This window comes from Orbicella faveolata, unplaced genomic scaffold (assembly GCF_042242905.1).
Source record: "Orbicella faveolata isolate gen_17 unplaced genomic scaffold, um_ofav_v1 contig_46, whole genome shotgun sequence".
In the NCBI taxonomy this organism is placed as follows: Eukaryota; Metazoa; Cnidaria; class Anthozoa; order Scleractinia; family Merulinidae; genus Orbicella; species Orbicella faveolata.
In genome coordinates this window covers 18,737,065-18,755,000 of record NW_028301576.1, presented here as the reverse complement: position 1 = coordinate 18,755,000, position 17,936 = coordinate 18,737,065, and the positions used below count along the sequence as shown (strand labels likewise).

The 17,936-nt window shown below is 38.6% G+C and overlaps 1 protein-coding gene across 1 annotated transcript; it reads left to right on the top strand.

Annotated features, from left to right (window-relative positions):
* The first annotated feature begins 2,836 nt into the window (after positions 1-2,836).
* LOC110041235 (plastin-2-like) lies at positions 2,837-17,270 on the top strand. Its single transcript, XM_020746517.2, has 13 exons — positions 2,837-2,979; positions 3,564-3,719; positions 5,106-5,368; positions 5,781-5,994; positions 6,293-6,478; positions 6,862-6,942; positions 7,999-8,079; positions 8,774-8,900; positions 9,898-9,986; positions 11,218-11,413; positions 11,574-11,683; positions 13,600-13,743; positions 16,876-17,270. Exons 1-13 carry the CDS (start codon positions 2,920-2,922, stop codon positions 17,053-17,055), a joined length of 1,887 nt encoding a protein of 628 aa, XP_020602176.1. The 5' UTR covers positions 2,837-2,919; the 3' UTR covers positions 17,056-17,270.
* Positions 17,271-17,936: the final 666 nt, after the last annotated feature.

Sequence of the window (17,936 nt, the reverse complement as noted above, 5' to 3'; positions counted from 1 at the left end):
ACTTTCTTCTTCTTCCAATTCTCCCCATTTCAGCTAAAAATGTAAATAGTGTACAATTTTATAAACCTTTATAAACACAGACAAGACTATCAAGCTAATCCTAGACTTAAGGATCTGTAACAAGAGTGACATAAAATAAAAAGAAAACAAAGGAATGCATACACTGGAGCCAAGGAAAATAATAGCAGCAAAGCAAAAAATTTGCACTAAGATTTTGGACATTTATTTTTGAACATGTATTTTACTGCAAATGCTAGTGTTTGCATTGTTTTCTTGTTGTATTCTTCAATTATTTTCTAAAGCTCGTTTTTAATAACTTTTTAATTATAGTCTCCCTAATTTATTACTCTGTATTAGATTTAAGTCAAACGATACTTGATTAACTAGTTTTTATTACTGTTAAGGATCACTACTATAATTATGCTAAAGAAAAGCTTCACAGGTTCTTTAGAAGTAAACCCTTATCGAGTGCAACCTTCTCCAACGTAATGTTACACGCACCATGCACGCAAGTAACTTGCTTGACACTCTTAACCTCGCCATTTTCAATCGAAATTTACGGTTGTAAATTATCTTCTTACACTATTGCAACTATGCCTAAGCCACAATTTCATCTTCATACAATCATTCTATCGTAGATTTGTACAGAAATAACCAAGGACCTTTTCAATATACGAGTCCCAAAACAGTCGTCTAACATAGGGAGTATGGCTCTGGTGAGCTCATTTTTTGGGAGTAGATTTTCTCAGAAACAACTAAAAATAAAACCAATGAGCAGTAACAAATGCTTACCTTGAAAGTTCAACTGTGGCTTTGCAGGGTCGTCATCGCCGTGAAACAGCAAACAAAGAGAAAAAATATACGTCAAAACTTAACTACCACTAACACCGGAGGAAAAAATAAAATAAAGGACAACAAACCCTGTATTTTGGCTGGCTTGCGCCACATATTCGCCATCATTTCGTCACAAATTTCCACTATGATGGGAACATCAGACGCCATCTTGAAGCACGAAACAACCAATCGGCGATGAGAAATCTACCCACGTGATGTACGTTTCCAATCCAGTCTTCTACTATCCATGGCGCAATGCAATACTGGGGAATGACCTTAAAGTCTGAAAATAGATAGAGTTTGTTCGCCTTCTCGCGTCCTTTTAAGCGTTAGTTTAATGTATCACTAAAGCTGAGTGAAAAGGTCTTACTTTTACAGTTACTTTACTTTTAGTAAAAAAGTCAGAGTCTTCATAAAAACCACAAGAAATAACAGATTAAGCAAAGGTGTGAATTTTTTTTAGTTCATGAAAGTTTAACGTAAAAGCGTCAACGAAAATATGAATAAGGAATCTTGACTGGGCCACTCACGAAGTTAAAAGCACAGAGCATTTGTTTCCTGATAAGAAAGCCGTCTTTTGTAATTTCTGCCTATGCAGTGCCATTTCGCGTTCTTTTTCCTGACCGTGTTATGTGGCACGCAGTTGTTCAAAAGCCGATTAATCGGGTGATTTTATCCAGCCAACTGTAATGTCAGTTTTTCAGAGGCTATTTCTACTGTGAAGGTACCAAAAAAGATAAAAATAACGCGAAGTCACATTGTCAAACTCCGTACACTTAACTCACATTTCATCAAACTCCTTTTATCTAACCAGAAGCATATCACCTTGTTCAAGATGATATGCTTTTGATCTAACTTATCAATGTTTACTCCCAGTTAATAGAGGGGAATGGTTATGAAACTCGACAAAATTCTTTGTTGTATGTTTTTGTTTTCTTTTTTGGCCTTGACCTTGCACAAAACACAGTAGTTGTTCACTGCTGATCGAGGAACTAAGCAATAGAAACGTTTTGGTTTTCCTAATTCGTGCATAGTGTATGAACGCAAAACAAAAGATTGTGCACGGTCGTGGACCTTCCAACATAAATCTTGGCATCTTTGATGTTTGCAGGGCTTCATAACCAGTCCCTTCTATTAGCAATGGTTTACTGACTCAAAATTTTAGTAGGACGCGACTTTCTATCGCATTTTATCTATTTAGGAACGTTTACTTGATTTTATTTCCATGACATGTTGAATTAAGCTGTGTAAATTCCCGGCTGCATTTCTTAGCTTAGCCCTTAAGTCCGTGTTTCGCTTGCTGTTTTCAATACGGGAATTGCTGAATTCATTAACTTTAACTCGCCGATTTAATTCAATCGATGTTTACTTTTGTTTTTATGTCAGGCAATTGGGCACAAAAGCTCAGAATAGCTTGAATGATAACAAACACAGAAATACTTGACGCAAAACAGTACTTACGGAGACTGTCTTTCAAAAGTAATTATTAAGTGGATGGCGGCTTAGTATCCCAATTAACACAACGGTTGATATTTTAAATTCACAAGATCGCGGCTTACATGTGTGTCAGGAGTTTGAAACAAAACTCAATTTCACAATGTTAAGCATTCATCAAATTCAACTCTCACAGGGTTTTTAACTCTGGAACGAATGAGGCTGAAAAATGTTTCTCTTTACCCAAAAGTTTAATTGTATTTGCGGAGTAGTGGAATTCTCAGGCATGGCACAAAAGAACTTTGTATAAAATGCCAAGCGCTCAAAAATAGAAGATCTCCGATGGAAACGTAAATAGTAAAATAAGCCGATTTGAGGCAGTTAATATTTAATGCCCTTCTCCCTAGCAAAGCACAAAGGCGCCGGGAAACGGAAAAACAATCTTAGTAAATCCGCGATGGGTACTTTACGATGACCAAATTTGGTCACAGATAGTGACTGTTGACCACTAGGAGTGCTTTGCTTATAAGCTTCCTAGAACTCCGCGCTGCCTTCTAAAAGACAGACCGCAGAATTTCTTTTGATCTGCACTTAGTTGTCCCTTGTGCTTTCTTTGCAAGAGAAGTATTATTTGCACTGCTTGTTTTCAAAATGGCTGATCCTAATGTCTCGTTTGAGGAGGAGGATGAGATTCGAAAGTCATTCAACGAGGTAAACTTTTCTTAATTAGAAGTTTAAAATCGAGTGGTTTTCTTTCGCTCACTTTCTGCTTTTTGAGAAAACGCGAGGCGGTCTGCTAAAATTTTTTCTTTGATTGAGATTTGGAATGATCTTCTGAGTGACAGAGGCCACTCATCCGTAGCTTGCGTTAGATGAAACTGATATGGCGTTTTTATGCAAATAAAGATCGTGTAACGCAATATTATAACTCATACTGTTGTTGGACGTCAGAAGTTTCATGATCAAAATACTTTTTCGCTTAAGGCTATGTGGCTGAAGCAAAATAAAACAAATGGTGATATCTTAGAGGCAATTAACCGTACAAATGTTTTTTTTTTCTTTAAGGTCGCTATCAATGTTGAGGACAGACCGAAGTTAAAATAGCTTCTCTGAAGACTAATTATTACTTTATGTCACTTGCAATGTTGCACAATTCAATACTCAGCATATTTTATAGTTTGCGGCTGTTTCTGCTGATTCTTTATATTGAAATTGTCACATATATTAATAAATTGGTTGGAAGCTCCCAAGAGTCAAACCATTAATTTTGCTTTACTTTTTATCTTCACATTAAGTTTGACTTGGATGGTAATGGCTTCATCACGGCTAGCGAGATCGGAAAAGCCATGAAAGCTCTTGGAGAAGATATACCTGGCTATCAAGTACGCAATATTATCGACGAAGCTGATAAAGACGAGAACGGAAAGATCGACTTCAATGAATTTTTGAAGGTGAGTGTTAAATTGTTCTCAAGTATTTTTTTTGTTAGAGGGCGGAGAAATCAGAATTGGAACAGCTGCGAAGATGTGTCTTGTTAATTACTTAAAGGTTTTAGTTCTGACACTGGAACCCCCCTGGACGCCCTTAACATTGTTGTCATTGTTTGAAGTAATAAGCATTCTAGCACATTTCCATTTACGCGTACGATTAACTGATAATATATTGAGCTTACACAGTTTAGGAAAGATTATAGTTTTGTAACTTGCTTTCTATGACATCAATTGACCGATATGCCGGAAATTTATATTGTTCTGCAAGTTTTCGTCTTTTGAGGGTTGGCATTGGGTATTTTTTCATAAACTGGTTCTCATTTGTAAAATAATCAGCAGTTATGCGTAACTTACTTGATCTATGAAGCTACTTTCAATAAAAAAATTCTGCGCCTCAGTGTTTTTCAGTAATTTGGATTCTAACACAAATGATAACAAATTGTGACGAAAATAAACTTAAAGATTAGATGCAATAAAAATTCCACTTTTCACCTGCTATTGGAGCAGGTGTAACCTGCACAGCACAGATGACTCTTTGTTCCAAGTCTGTCTTCTCCTGGCAATATCAAAACATTTTGAAGGAAATCGGGCTCGAGAATTGAGCAACTCATCCACTAGTGGGCACAATACCTTCACGGCCACCAAACGCTCGGAATAGTCACAGAGATCCCAGCTTAAGGTGACTACACCAAATTTTCACCAAAATGAAGAAAACGATAATTACTTTCCATTTAAGTTAACAGGTAACATAACTATGTTTTGAAAGGGGTGGTGTGGGCTGCTTCCTGAAAACAGCGAAAATAAAATGTATCCCCATTACGGAGCAAAACGGATTTGTAACAAGCCGAAAATAAATTTGCGCCAATAAAACACGAATTATACTGAAACAACATCTGTAAAATGATTGTTTTACTTTACTCTCAAGGTTTTACAAATACACCGACGAAACAATAACACAAATTCTCTCGGCGTATCTCGAGCAGTGTCTCGCGTTGAGTTCGCTCCATAAAGTAACTCATTTTATGCTGCACTGTAAATATTTCGGATGCTTAAAAATTTCGGATGGTTTTATTTTCGTGCACTTTTTGTGCCCAAAATTAAAATAGTCCGAACTTTTTTTGCAAGTAATGTATTCTAAATAACATTTTCTTCAAAATTTGTCATGTTAAAAGACAATTTTGACTTTTTCAAAAAGGACTTTTTAAAATCGTTTTTAAACTTTGTAAAATATTTCAAGGAAAATATTTCATTTTGTCAATGCAAAGCGTTGTATTGAACCACTGGGGCGACTATCGATTTGTACTCCTCGGCCGGACACAATGAAAAGCCAAGGTCTTTTCTTTTCAGATTTATAAGACATACAGCAAGAAATCTGCAGGCTCAGAGTTTATGAACTTAATCCGAAGGAGAGAACAACTTGAGATTTCGGGAGGGACATCAGAAAGTTCGGCGGCAGGCACAAGGCATTCGTATTCTGAAGGAGAGCGGGTCGCCTTCGTAGACTGGATCAAAACATCACTGAAGGACGACGAAGAATTTAAGACCTATTTACCTATCGATTCAACAAGCCAGGAAATCTTTACAAAGATCAAGGATGGTATAATTTTATGGTGAGTTTATACAAGAAAAGATCAAAGTAAGAGAGTGTATCCCCCATATAAGCCTTATTTTTTTCATCTTAAATTATTTTTAGACATGGTACCTAGTTCTTCCGCGGATAATCTTTCCACGTGCGTTGCATGGATGTTTTCGCGAAGGATCAAAATGGGTCTAGAGTCAGGCCGTGTAAGACGTTTTATCGATTTGTTCCACATGTTTCTTTTCGTCGCTTTTCTCGTTCAGGATATTCTTTTGTAACGTCCAGCCGCCTCTCAAGCGTAATACAACAGTCCTTCCTTCACAGACATGAAGGTCCAACCATTCAAAGGAAGACATTCTTCCTGGGCAGTTAGGTCAATCGGAGTTGTCTTCAAATCAGTAGAAAATTGCTCAATAAAGATGAAATGCCTTTTTTTCTTTCAGTAAAATGATCAACGTGGCCGTGCCTGAGACTGTTGACGAGCGTGCCATCACCAAACCAAAGTCAAAAAGAGATTTAACAGCATTTCGTGAGAATCTGACGCTGGCTCTGAATTCAGCGCGCTCCATTGGATGCAGTTTAGTTAACATTGGAGCCGAGGACCTTGAAAAGGGAACCACTCACCTTGTGCTGAGTTTCCTGTGGCAGATCATTAGAGTAAGCTTCTGAGTGTGTTGTAGAATGCTTGCCGTATTGACCAAGCGATTGGCTTGGGATACTCGTGCCACTTTGTCATCCAATCAGAAGTGAAACCAAAACCAAGCGTGACTACCTCGACCACGTTTTCCCGAGCTTGTTCTTAGCTACATGTAATTGCGTTCAGTCTTGATTGGTTCACTGGATTGTTTCTGTCTTTTGTGATTGACCAGAGTGCTTACTTTGGTTTTGATTTTACGACACTCAGCTGAAAACTGCCCTAATAATGTCCAATAATGTGTTTTACCTTTGAATGTAGCTCGGCTTGTTTGCCAAGATCACCTTGAGTAACGTGCCAGAGATGGTCGCTCTCTTGTCCGATGACGAATCGTTGAACGACCTGATGGCGCTACCACCAGAGGACATTTTGCTGAGATGGTTCAACTACCAATTAGAACAAGCAGGTTGCGGTCGACGAGTGGAAAACTTTAGTGATGATGTCAAGGTAAAAGCGTTCAAAAAAGAGCAGGGGTGCTCGTCGGAAATCCCTAAGAGGTACCAAGATCCTGTTTTGTGGGCGTGGCTTGAAATTATTTTCACCTCTAAGAGGAACCAATTCTAAAACAACACATTATCTCCTGATATATTTGTTTTGCTCAATACCCTAAAAGATACTGCAAAAGCTTCCCCTGTCGACCTTTTGAGGCTGACCACCCTAATAGATACCAAAACCGTTTTTTTACCCTCCAAAAGATACGACAAGCACACCCGTCCTTTTCAGATGGGAGTCTTCCCCCCCCCCCCCCCGCCCCAGGCTGACTTCTGTGTATGCGTTCTGTTACCTCTGGAGAACGTTTTCTAATGCGGTAAATTCTTCATCCTTGGTAGGATTCGGAATGCTACTTTCATCTTCTCAGGGTGCTGCTAAAGCGCATTGATCCGGATGCAGTGGACAGCAGTGTCATACAGGTACGAGAATAGTGGATATTTTCTTTTCAAGTATTAATGCATCTTTCGTCAAGCTAGTAATATTCGTTGGTTCAACGCAACATATACAGCTTCATAAAACAACTGAGATACTACGCGCGCTCACATTGGTTGATAGGTGTGTTTAGATGAGAGTATGAAAACACGGTCGTGACGTCTTAAATTCGCGCGTATTTTTGAGAAATACTTTATAAAAGCAAAAGAGTACTTTTGCAATGTTTACATAGCCTCATATATCTGAACACTTGGGAGGTTGGGAGAATTCTCGAAAGTTATGCAAACCCTTGAATTTTCCCAACCCCTCTTGTGTTTAGATGAGGCTATGTAGCCACGGAAAAAGTGTTAAAGTCTAGACTAAGAACTAATGTAGGTAAAGAATCAATTTCTTGCATGGCAATCGATATTTGGAAAGACCTTTCACCTATTGACTGAAGAGTGTTTGCATTTTGGAAACAAATAAAACGATATCAACGGTCAGAGCAAGAAACGAAGAAATTTTCCCTTACCCTAAACTCGGATACACGTTACACGTTATAATTAATATTTCCTTCCTTGGTTTCATTTTATTTACCTGCTGCCGAGGTAGAACTTAAATCATTGTACGGAGAGCTAACAAGAAACTGACCAACTGGTTAATTTGGCAATTGCATGTTTAACCCGAAAAAAGATATCGGGGCTTCAACAGATCATACATCGGGAGCAGGCCTATTGATTAGGTTCATCTTTAGTTAACCTATGAAAGCTTCTTAAAATAGATATGTATTGGTTGTTTTTAAGGAATAAAAAGAAAAATAAGGAATCATATGGTCTTTTCCTGCAGTTTTATCGACAATCGACCGGGTACGGGGCACTTAAATGACAAACCGAAAATTCTGGCACCACTCCTAGCGTTTAGTCCAAACATTTTTTTCCTTGATTTGCTTTCGCCAGAGCTCACATTCCTAGAAAGAGCTACTACTATAATTGAAGTTGTAGTACGCTGTTAGTTAACTTTACCATACATTTTACACGCTGAATGCGATGGGGTCTGGATCGTAGGAACAAAATCCCAGCAAGAGAGCGGCGAGAACGCTAATGATGGCAGACAGCATTGGCTGCAAGAAATTCGTGCGGCCCAAGGTAAGCTGTTTTATTACCTCATATTTAATTTGACCGCGAGAGAATCTTCAAAATTAGCAAACACCCACTCCCCCGCCCCCCGAAAGTTGAGATAAAATCATGAAAGAGTTGTTAGCAAGTGCCGGAAGTAGTGCGAAAGTAATGACTTTCTAAAAGCAGCGACTTCAAATAAAACATTGCTCTCTTCGGATGCAAATTTTTTCAGTAAGCCCTATCATTTTAGTCTCACTATGGCTGGAACCTTTCTATAAGCAGAATGTTTTTCTCATATTTAGTCAATAAGGTAAAAAGCGATTAAAAAGCTGAGCCATAGGTTACTTGATAACCTTGAATAGAATAAGTACCTTGTCAGTTTTATCTAATCTACCCAACAAGTCAATCAATCAATCAATCAATCAATCAATCAATCAATCAATCAATCAATCAATCAATCAATCATCAGTCAGTCATTCAGTCTGTCAGCCAGTCAGTCTCAGTCAGTCAGTCAGTCAGTCAGTCAGTCAGTCAGCCAATCAGTCATTCATTCAGTCATTCAGTCAGTCATTCAGTCAGTCATTCAGTCAGTCATTCAGTCAGTCAGTCAATCAGTCTGTCCGTCAATCAATCAATCAATCAATCAATCAATCAATCAATCAGTCAATCAATCATGGATACCATGACTGGTTTCTCACAACATGGTTTGTTTTTCCTCCAGGATGTCGTTGCTGGTGATCCAAAGTTAAACATGGCGTTTGTAGCGAACTTGTTTAACCATTACCACTGTTTGCCTCCATTGGATTCGAATGACGAGGATCCTAAAGAAGAGACCAGAGAAGAGAGAAGTTAGTAAATACAATCACGGTGTTGACTGAAAGTAACACGAGATTTTAATCTCAAAATCAAAAGCTTAACTTAAAATTGTCAATATAAGAGGTTAAATTCAGTAGTAATGGGCATAGGGCAATGAAAAAAGTGAAGTCCCCAACTTGTTGTTGGGTTTAAATCCCTGATATTCCTCAGATCAACTGAGTTACAGCTGAGAGACCTATAGTAACAAGGCTACTAATTAAGTTTAAACGTGACACAAGTCCAGCATTCTACTAGGGGTCTCTACCCCAGGGCCGGGTTGATGAAAAATTCATCGAAGTACTAATTTTTGTTGTATAATTTTTTTTGACTGCTTTATGTTTTGCGTAGTTTGAAATTAATCAAGCTCAAAACTGAAGGAAAAACAATAGAACAGAAAACCTCAACGAAAAGTTACAAAACTGAAATCAAAATTCTCGCTAATCCTGGGTTAGCTTAATTGAGTTTTAAACCACTCAGCACAAATCTTCCACAACGTCAGACAGGGTCTGGGTATAAGATTAACTAGGATCAGCAATGTTGAAAATATTCTGTGTGGAGATAAAGACGGGTGATGCAATTTAGGAAGCGAGAAATTCAGCCGTCGCCAGCGAGGTTGGAAGAAATTTTTGTCAGTGGAGGCAGGAAACTCCTCTCACACTGCAGTTGTTTTCAGGAAGCTCCTAGAATGAATAGACTATTTTAGTGACCTGGCCTTTGAATGGCAGCAAGGCTAGAGGTGACCTTGTTTTGATACAGACCTTACTGTTTTTGTTGTGTAAATCAAGTTGTTCTTATGCTAACTACTTGGCATTTAAATGAGAAAAGCAGAGAGGTCTGTTTCAAAGCAAGGTCACCTCCAGCCTCGCTTGCATAATAATTATTACAAAATACATAAGAATAATTAAAACAATAACAGCATATAAAAGTAACCACTTTCTGGTGAGTTCTATAGAACTTTGCTGTGATGTTTGATTCCGATTTGTTTTACAGCCTTTCGTAATTGGATGAACAGTATTGGCGTCACCCCATATGTCAACTATCTTTACACCGATCTTCGCAATGGAATAGTCTTGCTGGATGTAAATATATCATTTTTCCTAAATAGCTGTAGCTTGAACCAGAATATTAAAGGAGCTCAGTCTTGTTATTTTGAGGTATTTTGGCCACGTACAAAATTACCTTTAAATTGAACAAAACCTGAAAATAAAAGTTTACCAAGACACAAAAACAACAAAGAGATAATAATAAACCATAAAGGAACAACGATGTTTTAAGATGGAGAAGATCAACTCGGATTACAAACGACGGACTTGAAAAATTTAGGCTAAACGTTTCAAGATGTGCAAACCGTGACGTAGCTCCTTTAAAGTGCCTATGAAGTAAAAAATAATCGCTGCTTATTTGAAAGGCTTTGCAAAGTAAAGAAGAATGGCTTTCCCTTTTTGGACTATCTTTTTTCGTTTTAGTGATATTTACGTTTTTGTATTACGCAAATGAGGAAAGTGATGACGTCATAAGTGGTTCCACTAAAACAGCACAACACTCAATCGAGAATAACTCTAGAAATATTAAAGCAGTGTTCTTTAAACTTGGCACCAGAAATGTACATCACAAAAGGAACAAAATGGCACCAGTCGTGTCGTTGCCATGACAACAGTTATGCCGCTGGTTCTGTTTTAATTAAGACTAAAATTCCCAGATTTTATCTTAAACGAGGATCATCCACCCCCAACAATCTAATGGGGAGAGTTAAGACAATATAGGAACCATGTGTGTTCCAAGCAAGACCCTCTGTCCCACTTAAGAAGGTTGCAAATGGAAATATTTGGTTTTTCACAGAAAGAGACTGGAGCCAAGAGTGTTGCCATGGCAACAACATACTAGCTGTCATTCTGTTTCTTTTGTGATGTACATTGCTGGTGCCAAGTTTGAAGAAAACTGCTTTAATATTTCTAGAGTTATTCTCGATTGAGTGTTGTGCTGTTTATTCCGCATCCCGCCAAATTATGTTTTTCCTTCAAACTTACCGCTGTACAAGCAATATCAGCTGCAGTACTAAGTGGTTTTTCCAGTAATTCCCTGTATGCTGTTCTGAGTAATTTTTTGCCTAATTAAGTTAACTGTTTTTTTTTATGCTGTTAATTTTTTTTGTAAATCTAGCAAAATAAAATAGTTGTTGTTGTTGTTTTTGTTTTTGTTGAAGCGACCCGTTTAAGCAATTACATTTCGATATTTTAAGTCATTTTTTTTCTGATGTACAGAAATTACCTTAAATTACAAGAAGGTTTTAATTTGAAATCTCTCTCATAGGTGTTTGACATCATTGAGCCAGGGATTGTGAAAAGGAAAGTATACAGACCACCTTACAAACACAATCGTGAGAAGATGGAACAATTAGAGAACTGTAACTGCGCACTGGAGATTGGCAGAGGGAAAGAAATGAACTTTTCACTGGTCGGGATTGGAGGGCAAGATATTTATAATGGCAACGAAACACTGACTCTAGGTAAGTGGAAACAGCCCCCCTCTCCCCGGGGGGTACTCAAGAAGGTCTTATTCTGGGAGGTTACGCCCGAAGGTCCGAAACCTTAACTTTTTAGATACCATTTTTGAGAGGAAAGAAAACTCTTTCATCTACTGCAACGCAAGCGTTTTTACTTTGACAGCTATTGTTTGGCAACAGATGAGGGCGTACACTCTTGCCTTGCTCTCAAAGCTGACTCCAGATGGCACAAAGATTGAAGACAAGGACATTATCAACTGGGTTAATAACAAGGTAAGTTACTGGAGGTAAAGTTTCATGGAAGGGGCAGCGCGATTGGTGGCTGATGGGTAGCGTGCTGGATCGAGTGCTTTGGCCTCTAACAATGGCTGACATCATTGTGTTATGTTCTAAAACAAGACATTAAACTCTTGAAGTGCCTCTTTTTCACACAGTTGGCCTAAACGATAGAGAACAAAAGGACGAAAGAACGAGAAACCTATTGTTTCTAGCATTTTCCTCGTTCTTTTGTTTTTATTGTTTTAGGCCAACTGTGTCTTATACACCAAGTAGTAGCCGTTGTATAACTGGATTTTCGGAAATTCTCGGCACAAAAGGACTAAAATGTGTTTGATGTAAATTTGACTAACATCCTGTGTACGGAAAATAACCATACTCCTAACCACTTCATTTTAAGGAAACCAGGGGACCGTTTCTCGAAGGTCCCGAAAAGTTTTCGTACCCGGAAAGCCGTAGAAAAATCTCGAACCTTATGATTACAGAGCTGTTTTATTCACATATTATTAATATGAACAGAGGTTCCCTTCCTGCAAGACGTTTCAGAGGTACACGCTTCTCTGTTTTTAGATACAGATGAACTAAAAATGGCTTTAAGGGCCCGAAAAGTTTCCGGGGCTTTCGAGAAACGAGCCTCAGGAATTTCTGGCGGCTTGGGCCTCTCTCTGCTTTGTATAGGATTTAACTTACCTTTTAGCTTTAAAACTTGAAGGAAAGGCAAAACTAACAACGTTTGTCTCAGGTTGGAGTCACGATGACGCCATATAGAGTCTAGTAACGTTACTTCTATAAGTAACTACGCACAAGAGCGCTTTGCAGAAAACAATGGTAAACTCGCTCTATGAGACACGCCTGCAGGAATCATGGTAGTTGTATTCATCAAAATATGAATACAACTACCACGATTCCCTGCAGGCACGTCTCATAGAGGGAATTAGCCATTGGTGGCCAATATTTCTCGCATACCTGTCATGTTTTCCATCTCCTTAGATGGTTAGGTCGAGACTTCTCTGGCTCGAAAAAAAGGCGAAATCAAGTGACAAAGGCAGAAAGAAAAGAAAGGGGGAGATGAGACTTATAAAGGCGAGACCAGAGAATAAGAACAACTTCGATTCGGAACAAAAGAAATGTTTTTGTCTACTTTTATGTATCAAAATTTATTATATAAACACCAGTGAAATACCAGGATTTTTCCTTTTATTAAAAAATCATATCTTCATCGCGCGCAGTGAAGATACAATTTTTATCTTTCACACTGTGAAAATATTCCTTTTTGATAACATTTTTCTTTTGTCCCTTTAACTACACTTAAATTTGTTGATGTATGATCGAAACATCTTCGGATCTTCTTCGGTCGTCTTCGGCAATCTTCGGAAAATGTTCGGAAGCGTTCGTCTGGCCTTCGCAACGATTTTGGAAAATCTTCGGAAATCTTCGGAAAGTGGTCGGAAATCTTCGGAAAATCGTCAAAAACGTCGTCGTTACTATGTTCAACTCAATATCTCACGAGTGAGCGCAGCGAACGAGTGAGATATCGAGTTGAACACTCGAAGATAAAATCCGTATCCACGAGCGGGCATGTAATATCCTCTGTATATACTACTTTCTACCATGCCATAGAAAATACAATCAATCAGAATAAAGGAAAGCGTTGCATATTCGACGGTGTTACATCCAACCTTTCCATCATGCACCGCACGTATGTTGCATTGATTATGTTGGCCACACTACTCTATATTAGAAATCTTGTGTACGCGTGTTATACAAATGAGCGCGTGCATTTTAGCAATTATAAATTTGCAACATGGCTGTAAATGTTGAATCTCTAAGCTAGTTTCTCTGCTAGAAGTAGAAAACGTTAAACCTCGCGTCGTGGCATTTCCAATACTGGACTCTGTGTGATTGTTTTGTAGTTGCAAGAGGCAGGCAAATCAAGCAGGATCACAAACTTCCAGGATCTTAGCATCAGTAGCAGCCTGCCTGTTCTGGATTTAGTTGATGCTATCAAACCCGGCACCGTGAAGTACGATATGGTGGCCAAGGGCTCTAGTGAAGAGGTAAGTAATGATACTTAACGAAGCTACGTCACGGTTTGCGCGTCTAGAGAAACTTAGCCCAAATTTTTCAAGTTCGTCGTTTGTAATCGCTGTCAATCTTCTCCATCCTTAACCATCCTTGTTCCGTTTTGGCTTATCGTTATGTCGTTGGTGTTTTTCTATTTTAATACACTATTATTTTCAGGTTTTCTATAATTTAAAGGTAATTTTGTTCCTGGCCAAAATAGCTCAAAATACCGTGACTGAGCTTCTTTAAACAACTGAACTGAGGAGGAACTGTTAACTCTTTCACACATGCACAATGGAAAGCACAATCCACCTCCGAGTGGCTGAAACACACAGAACAAGGGTCAACAAGCTGGTGCGTGTCTTGAAAGCCATTTTTTGAAGAAAAAAGAATAAGAAAAAAGCGTTTCAATTAAATCCCTTCCTTCTTTTCGAAAAAAAGAAATTATTGAAGACAACATAAATGGAAAGAGCAAAAGATTGCGCCTGTGTCTCAAGTCTTGTTTTGCAGCAGATTACAATTTTAAAAGTTGAACGGGGTTTTTCTCATTTCTGTTGAAAGACAAACATCACCAGATTAAATTTCTCAAAAACAGCTTTCAGTTCAACGTCACAAGCCAGGGTTTTATCCACAGACTTAAAATGTAGAAGAACAGCATAACAAACAGTATCATATGAAAGCTATGCTCAAAAGCTTTCATTTGAATGGTCACACACTAGGGTTTTATCCATAGACTCAAAAGTAAGAACCACCTGACATCATGATAAGTAATAAGTTTCCATCTGGCTGGTTATCCTGATCCACAAATGTGAATGTTACAAGTATTTTGTAAAGCATCAGGAACTTACAGCAATACCAGGGGGAATCCAGGATTTTTCAAGGGGTGGGGAAGGGAGGGGGGGTGTGCTTGTACCATACGGTTGTAGAATCAATAAGGTATGCCCCCCCCGAAATGTTGAAATTTAAGGATTGCAACCAAATTGAAAAACGTCATTCCAAAAATACTGGAAATGCCACAGAGTGGAGATTATAATGGGTTACGCGTCCAGAGGGTTTGCCTTTATTTCTACCATAATGTTCACAATCTTTTTCAACTTTTTATGTTTTGACCAGGAGCCATAATCAGGGACGGAGACCGTAAGTCTCGGGATTCGCGCGCACCTATGATATGGGACAATTTTTCTATTTTTAGAACAAATTGCGCCATCCTGACGTCATATATCCGCGCGGATTCACGCACATGTCGGGGGCTCTCGCGTGGATGTTGTCACGTTGCCTGATCAAATGGTGAGAGTTGCGAGATTGTCTTGCAGATTTTTCACAGCGGTGGCAGGGAATAAGGCAAGGAATACGAACCAGGGCGCTTATATGTAGTTTTATGCTCTGAGCTAAGGGAAAAGGTGGGTTTTCAGGGTCGAAAACAAGACTTCAATCTCGCGCTGGGAATGAATAATAAGATCTGCTCACGCTAGTCGTAAGCTTACGCGTATGTTTTTGCGTTCAGCTCTGACTTAAGAATATAGCAAGAAAACTCTCTACTCTGGTATCGAGTTAATTTGTGAGTTTCTCAGACAATGCTTAATCATAACAAAACCTGTTTTGATGGTTTCTTATTGTCTCTGCTTGTTTGGTGAGTTTGCAAAAGTTTTTGAAAGGAAAGTCTGACGCGTACAATTAGCTCATTTGCATAGTGCAGCTCGTGCACTTTCAATTCCGAGTCGGTGTTTTCAATTGTCAACAAATCTTGACAAAGATTTCTTTCGTTATCTTTTGTGCTGAGATGCTGTAACAAATTTCACGAACGCAAAAAAGGCTACTAACATCATGTGTGTTTCTTCAACATAAGCATAATGAAGTTTTACACTGCAAAAATGAAAATAGACAAGGAGTTTTGATAACTCGATCAACAAAATCGAAACCGTTATTCCAAGTTGATTAAAGAAAGCGTCATCGTAACTTTGCTGATTATTTTTGCTTTATTCCCATATTTTCAGCTTAGCTTTAAATATGTTCTCAAACATTTATCAATCTTAAACATATTTAAAAACTATAGAGTTATTGTTTGAGTTCGATGTACGCTTTCACACGAAAGTGCGGCGGAAGTACAATTTGTCATGTTTACTGACTGTACAAAACACGCATCGGCGGGCGCTCTCATTCATCGAAAACAGAGAATTTACTGGATTTTTACACGAATAAAACTGAGCAGTATCTATGGACGTAAAATAAAAGTTATTGGCCCTTGATGAAACATCAAGCGTTGCTTACAATTCAAGCGAAACTCAAACTAGCAATTATTTTGTTTCACTTGTCGGTCGCGAGAGACTGACAAATTCCTCGCAAGCGTGTGGCAAGAGGATCTAGGAAACTATGAAGTCCTGAAGCTCTGCTATATCTAAATGTATCCAGCTAGTTTTTTGCTGTGTCATGGAAAAGCTGTTAATCTTCAACATATGTGAAATTTAAATTGTAGTAATGTACAGCTCATGTAAAAGAAGCATCCGTCGGAACACAACTTGGTCGGCGATATATATAAGCTTACAGCGGAACATACCTAAATTCGACACTGTTTTACTTCGCTCAAACTGGAGCAGCTTACGACGAAAATACTTAAGCAAAATTCCAACGGACGTAAACGCGTTGAGTTGTGGGGCAAAAACATGAAAAATTTCGGGAATTTCAGACGCCGTTTCCCCCACGCGACATCCGCAAAAATCCTCGCAGCATGTATGCGCGTGTGCCGCAGGCGATGGCGCAATTTGTTCTAAAAATAGAATTATTGTCCCATATCATGGGGACAACCCCAATACCAGAAATGGCGCGCGCTTACGGTCTCCGTCCCCGATTATGGCTCCTGGTTTTGACCTATATACGTGCGATGAGAAAATATTTGAACAGACGTTTTGAAAGTCTAATTGGCTAGTAATGATGAGTTGTAAAACCCCGTGGAATTGTCAAGATGAACAAGTTTCTTTCCTTTCTTTTACAAATAGCCTACAAACAGATTCCGTTAAATCTAAAAGATTTCAAGTGTTTAGTAAGATTAATCCAATTATCTTAAGATATTTTACTATAGATCACTGGCAAGTCGATAAAATACCAATTGCGTTCGTCTTGTTTGTCAGGACAAACACAGAAATGCCAAATACGCCTTGAGTGTTGCACGAAAGATTGGTGCTGCTACCTACGCGTTGCCCGATGACCTGGTAGAGGTTAAACCCAAGATGGTGTTGACAGTTTTCGCCTGTCTAATGGCCGCTAATCTGGTTATTGAGAAAAAACTGAAGAAGAATAGAAAATGCTAAATGTTTTGTAATGTTCCTTTGCTATTTATCATTTCAACGTCGATCCAGAAACTAATCCAGAATCCTTGTTAAAATAGATTTTAACACTTGATATTTTGAATCTGTGCTATACTGAATTGTCGCGCAAATTGGATTGTAAGTCAGTTGTTGTAGTGATTAAGCGTAGCTTAGCTTACCTTTTTGAGAGTAATAAATATACCCATTTAAAACCTCAATATTTGTGAGGAGATTGGGTCACTGCTCCTTACGATTTTGGTATCCAATAAACAATCGTAGGGACTGGTCAAAAAGTACATGGGGGTGAGGTGGGGTGGGCAGAAGCATTTGAAAATGTGGTGGTTAGAAAACACCTGACCCACCCCTCCCATTTGGCACAAAACTGAGTGACCCACCCCTAAATGCGGGCTGAAAATAACATGACTCACCCCGCTATAAAACATGACATTTTTGGTTGCATAATCCTACAAAATCACATTTTGTGTATGAAATTGTGGTATTATTTACGTTTCAGATTTATTTCTAAATAATAATAATAACACAAAATCATCTAAAAGTAATATCATTTTACTGTTGCAACTTTTAAGTCATGTCTGTAAACTCTAAGAAAACTTGACCTTTAACGTTTCACACTAGGCCTCCAGAACTGTAGTGGGTCCTGGGCAGGGGCGGGGGAACGCCTGGTCCTGAGGGTTAGCCAGTTAACTACGAGTCCCAGATCTATGAACATGTGTCCCGTACCCTTGAAGACAAATAGCATGTAGACACAAGTTGGCCATTTGCTGTTCTTGAAGACCAGCATGTCAACAGAGCACAGTGTTTTGAAAATTTCTGCCTTGGGACTCCTTGCTTAATCCGTTAGCCTTCTTAGCTTTCGTACCGAT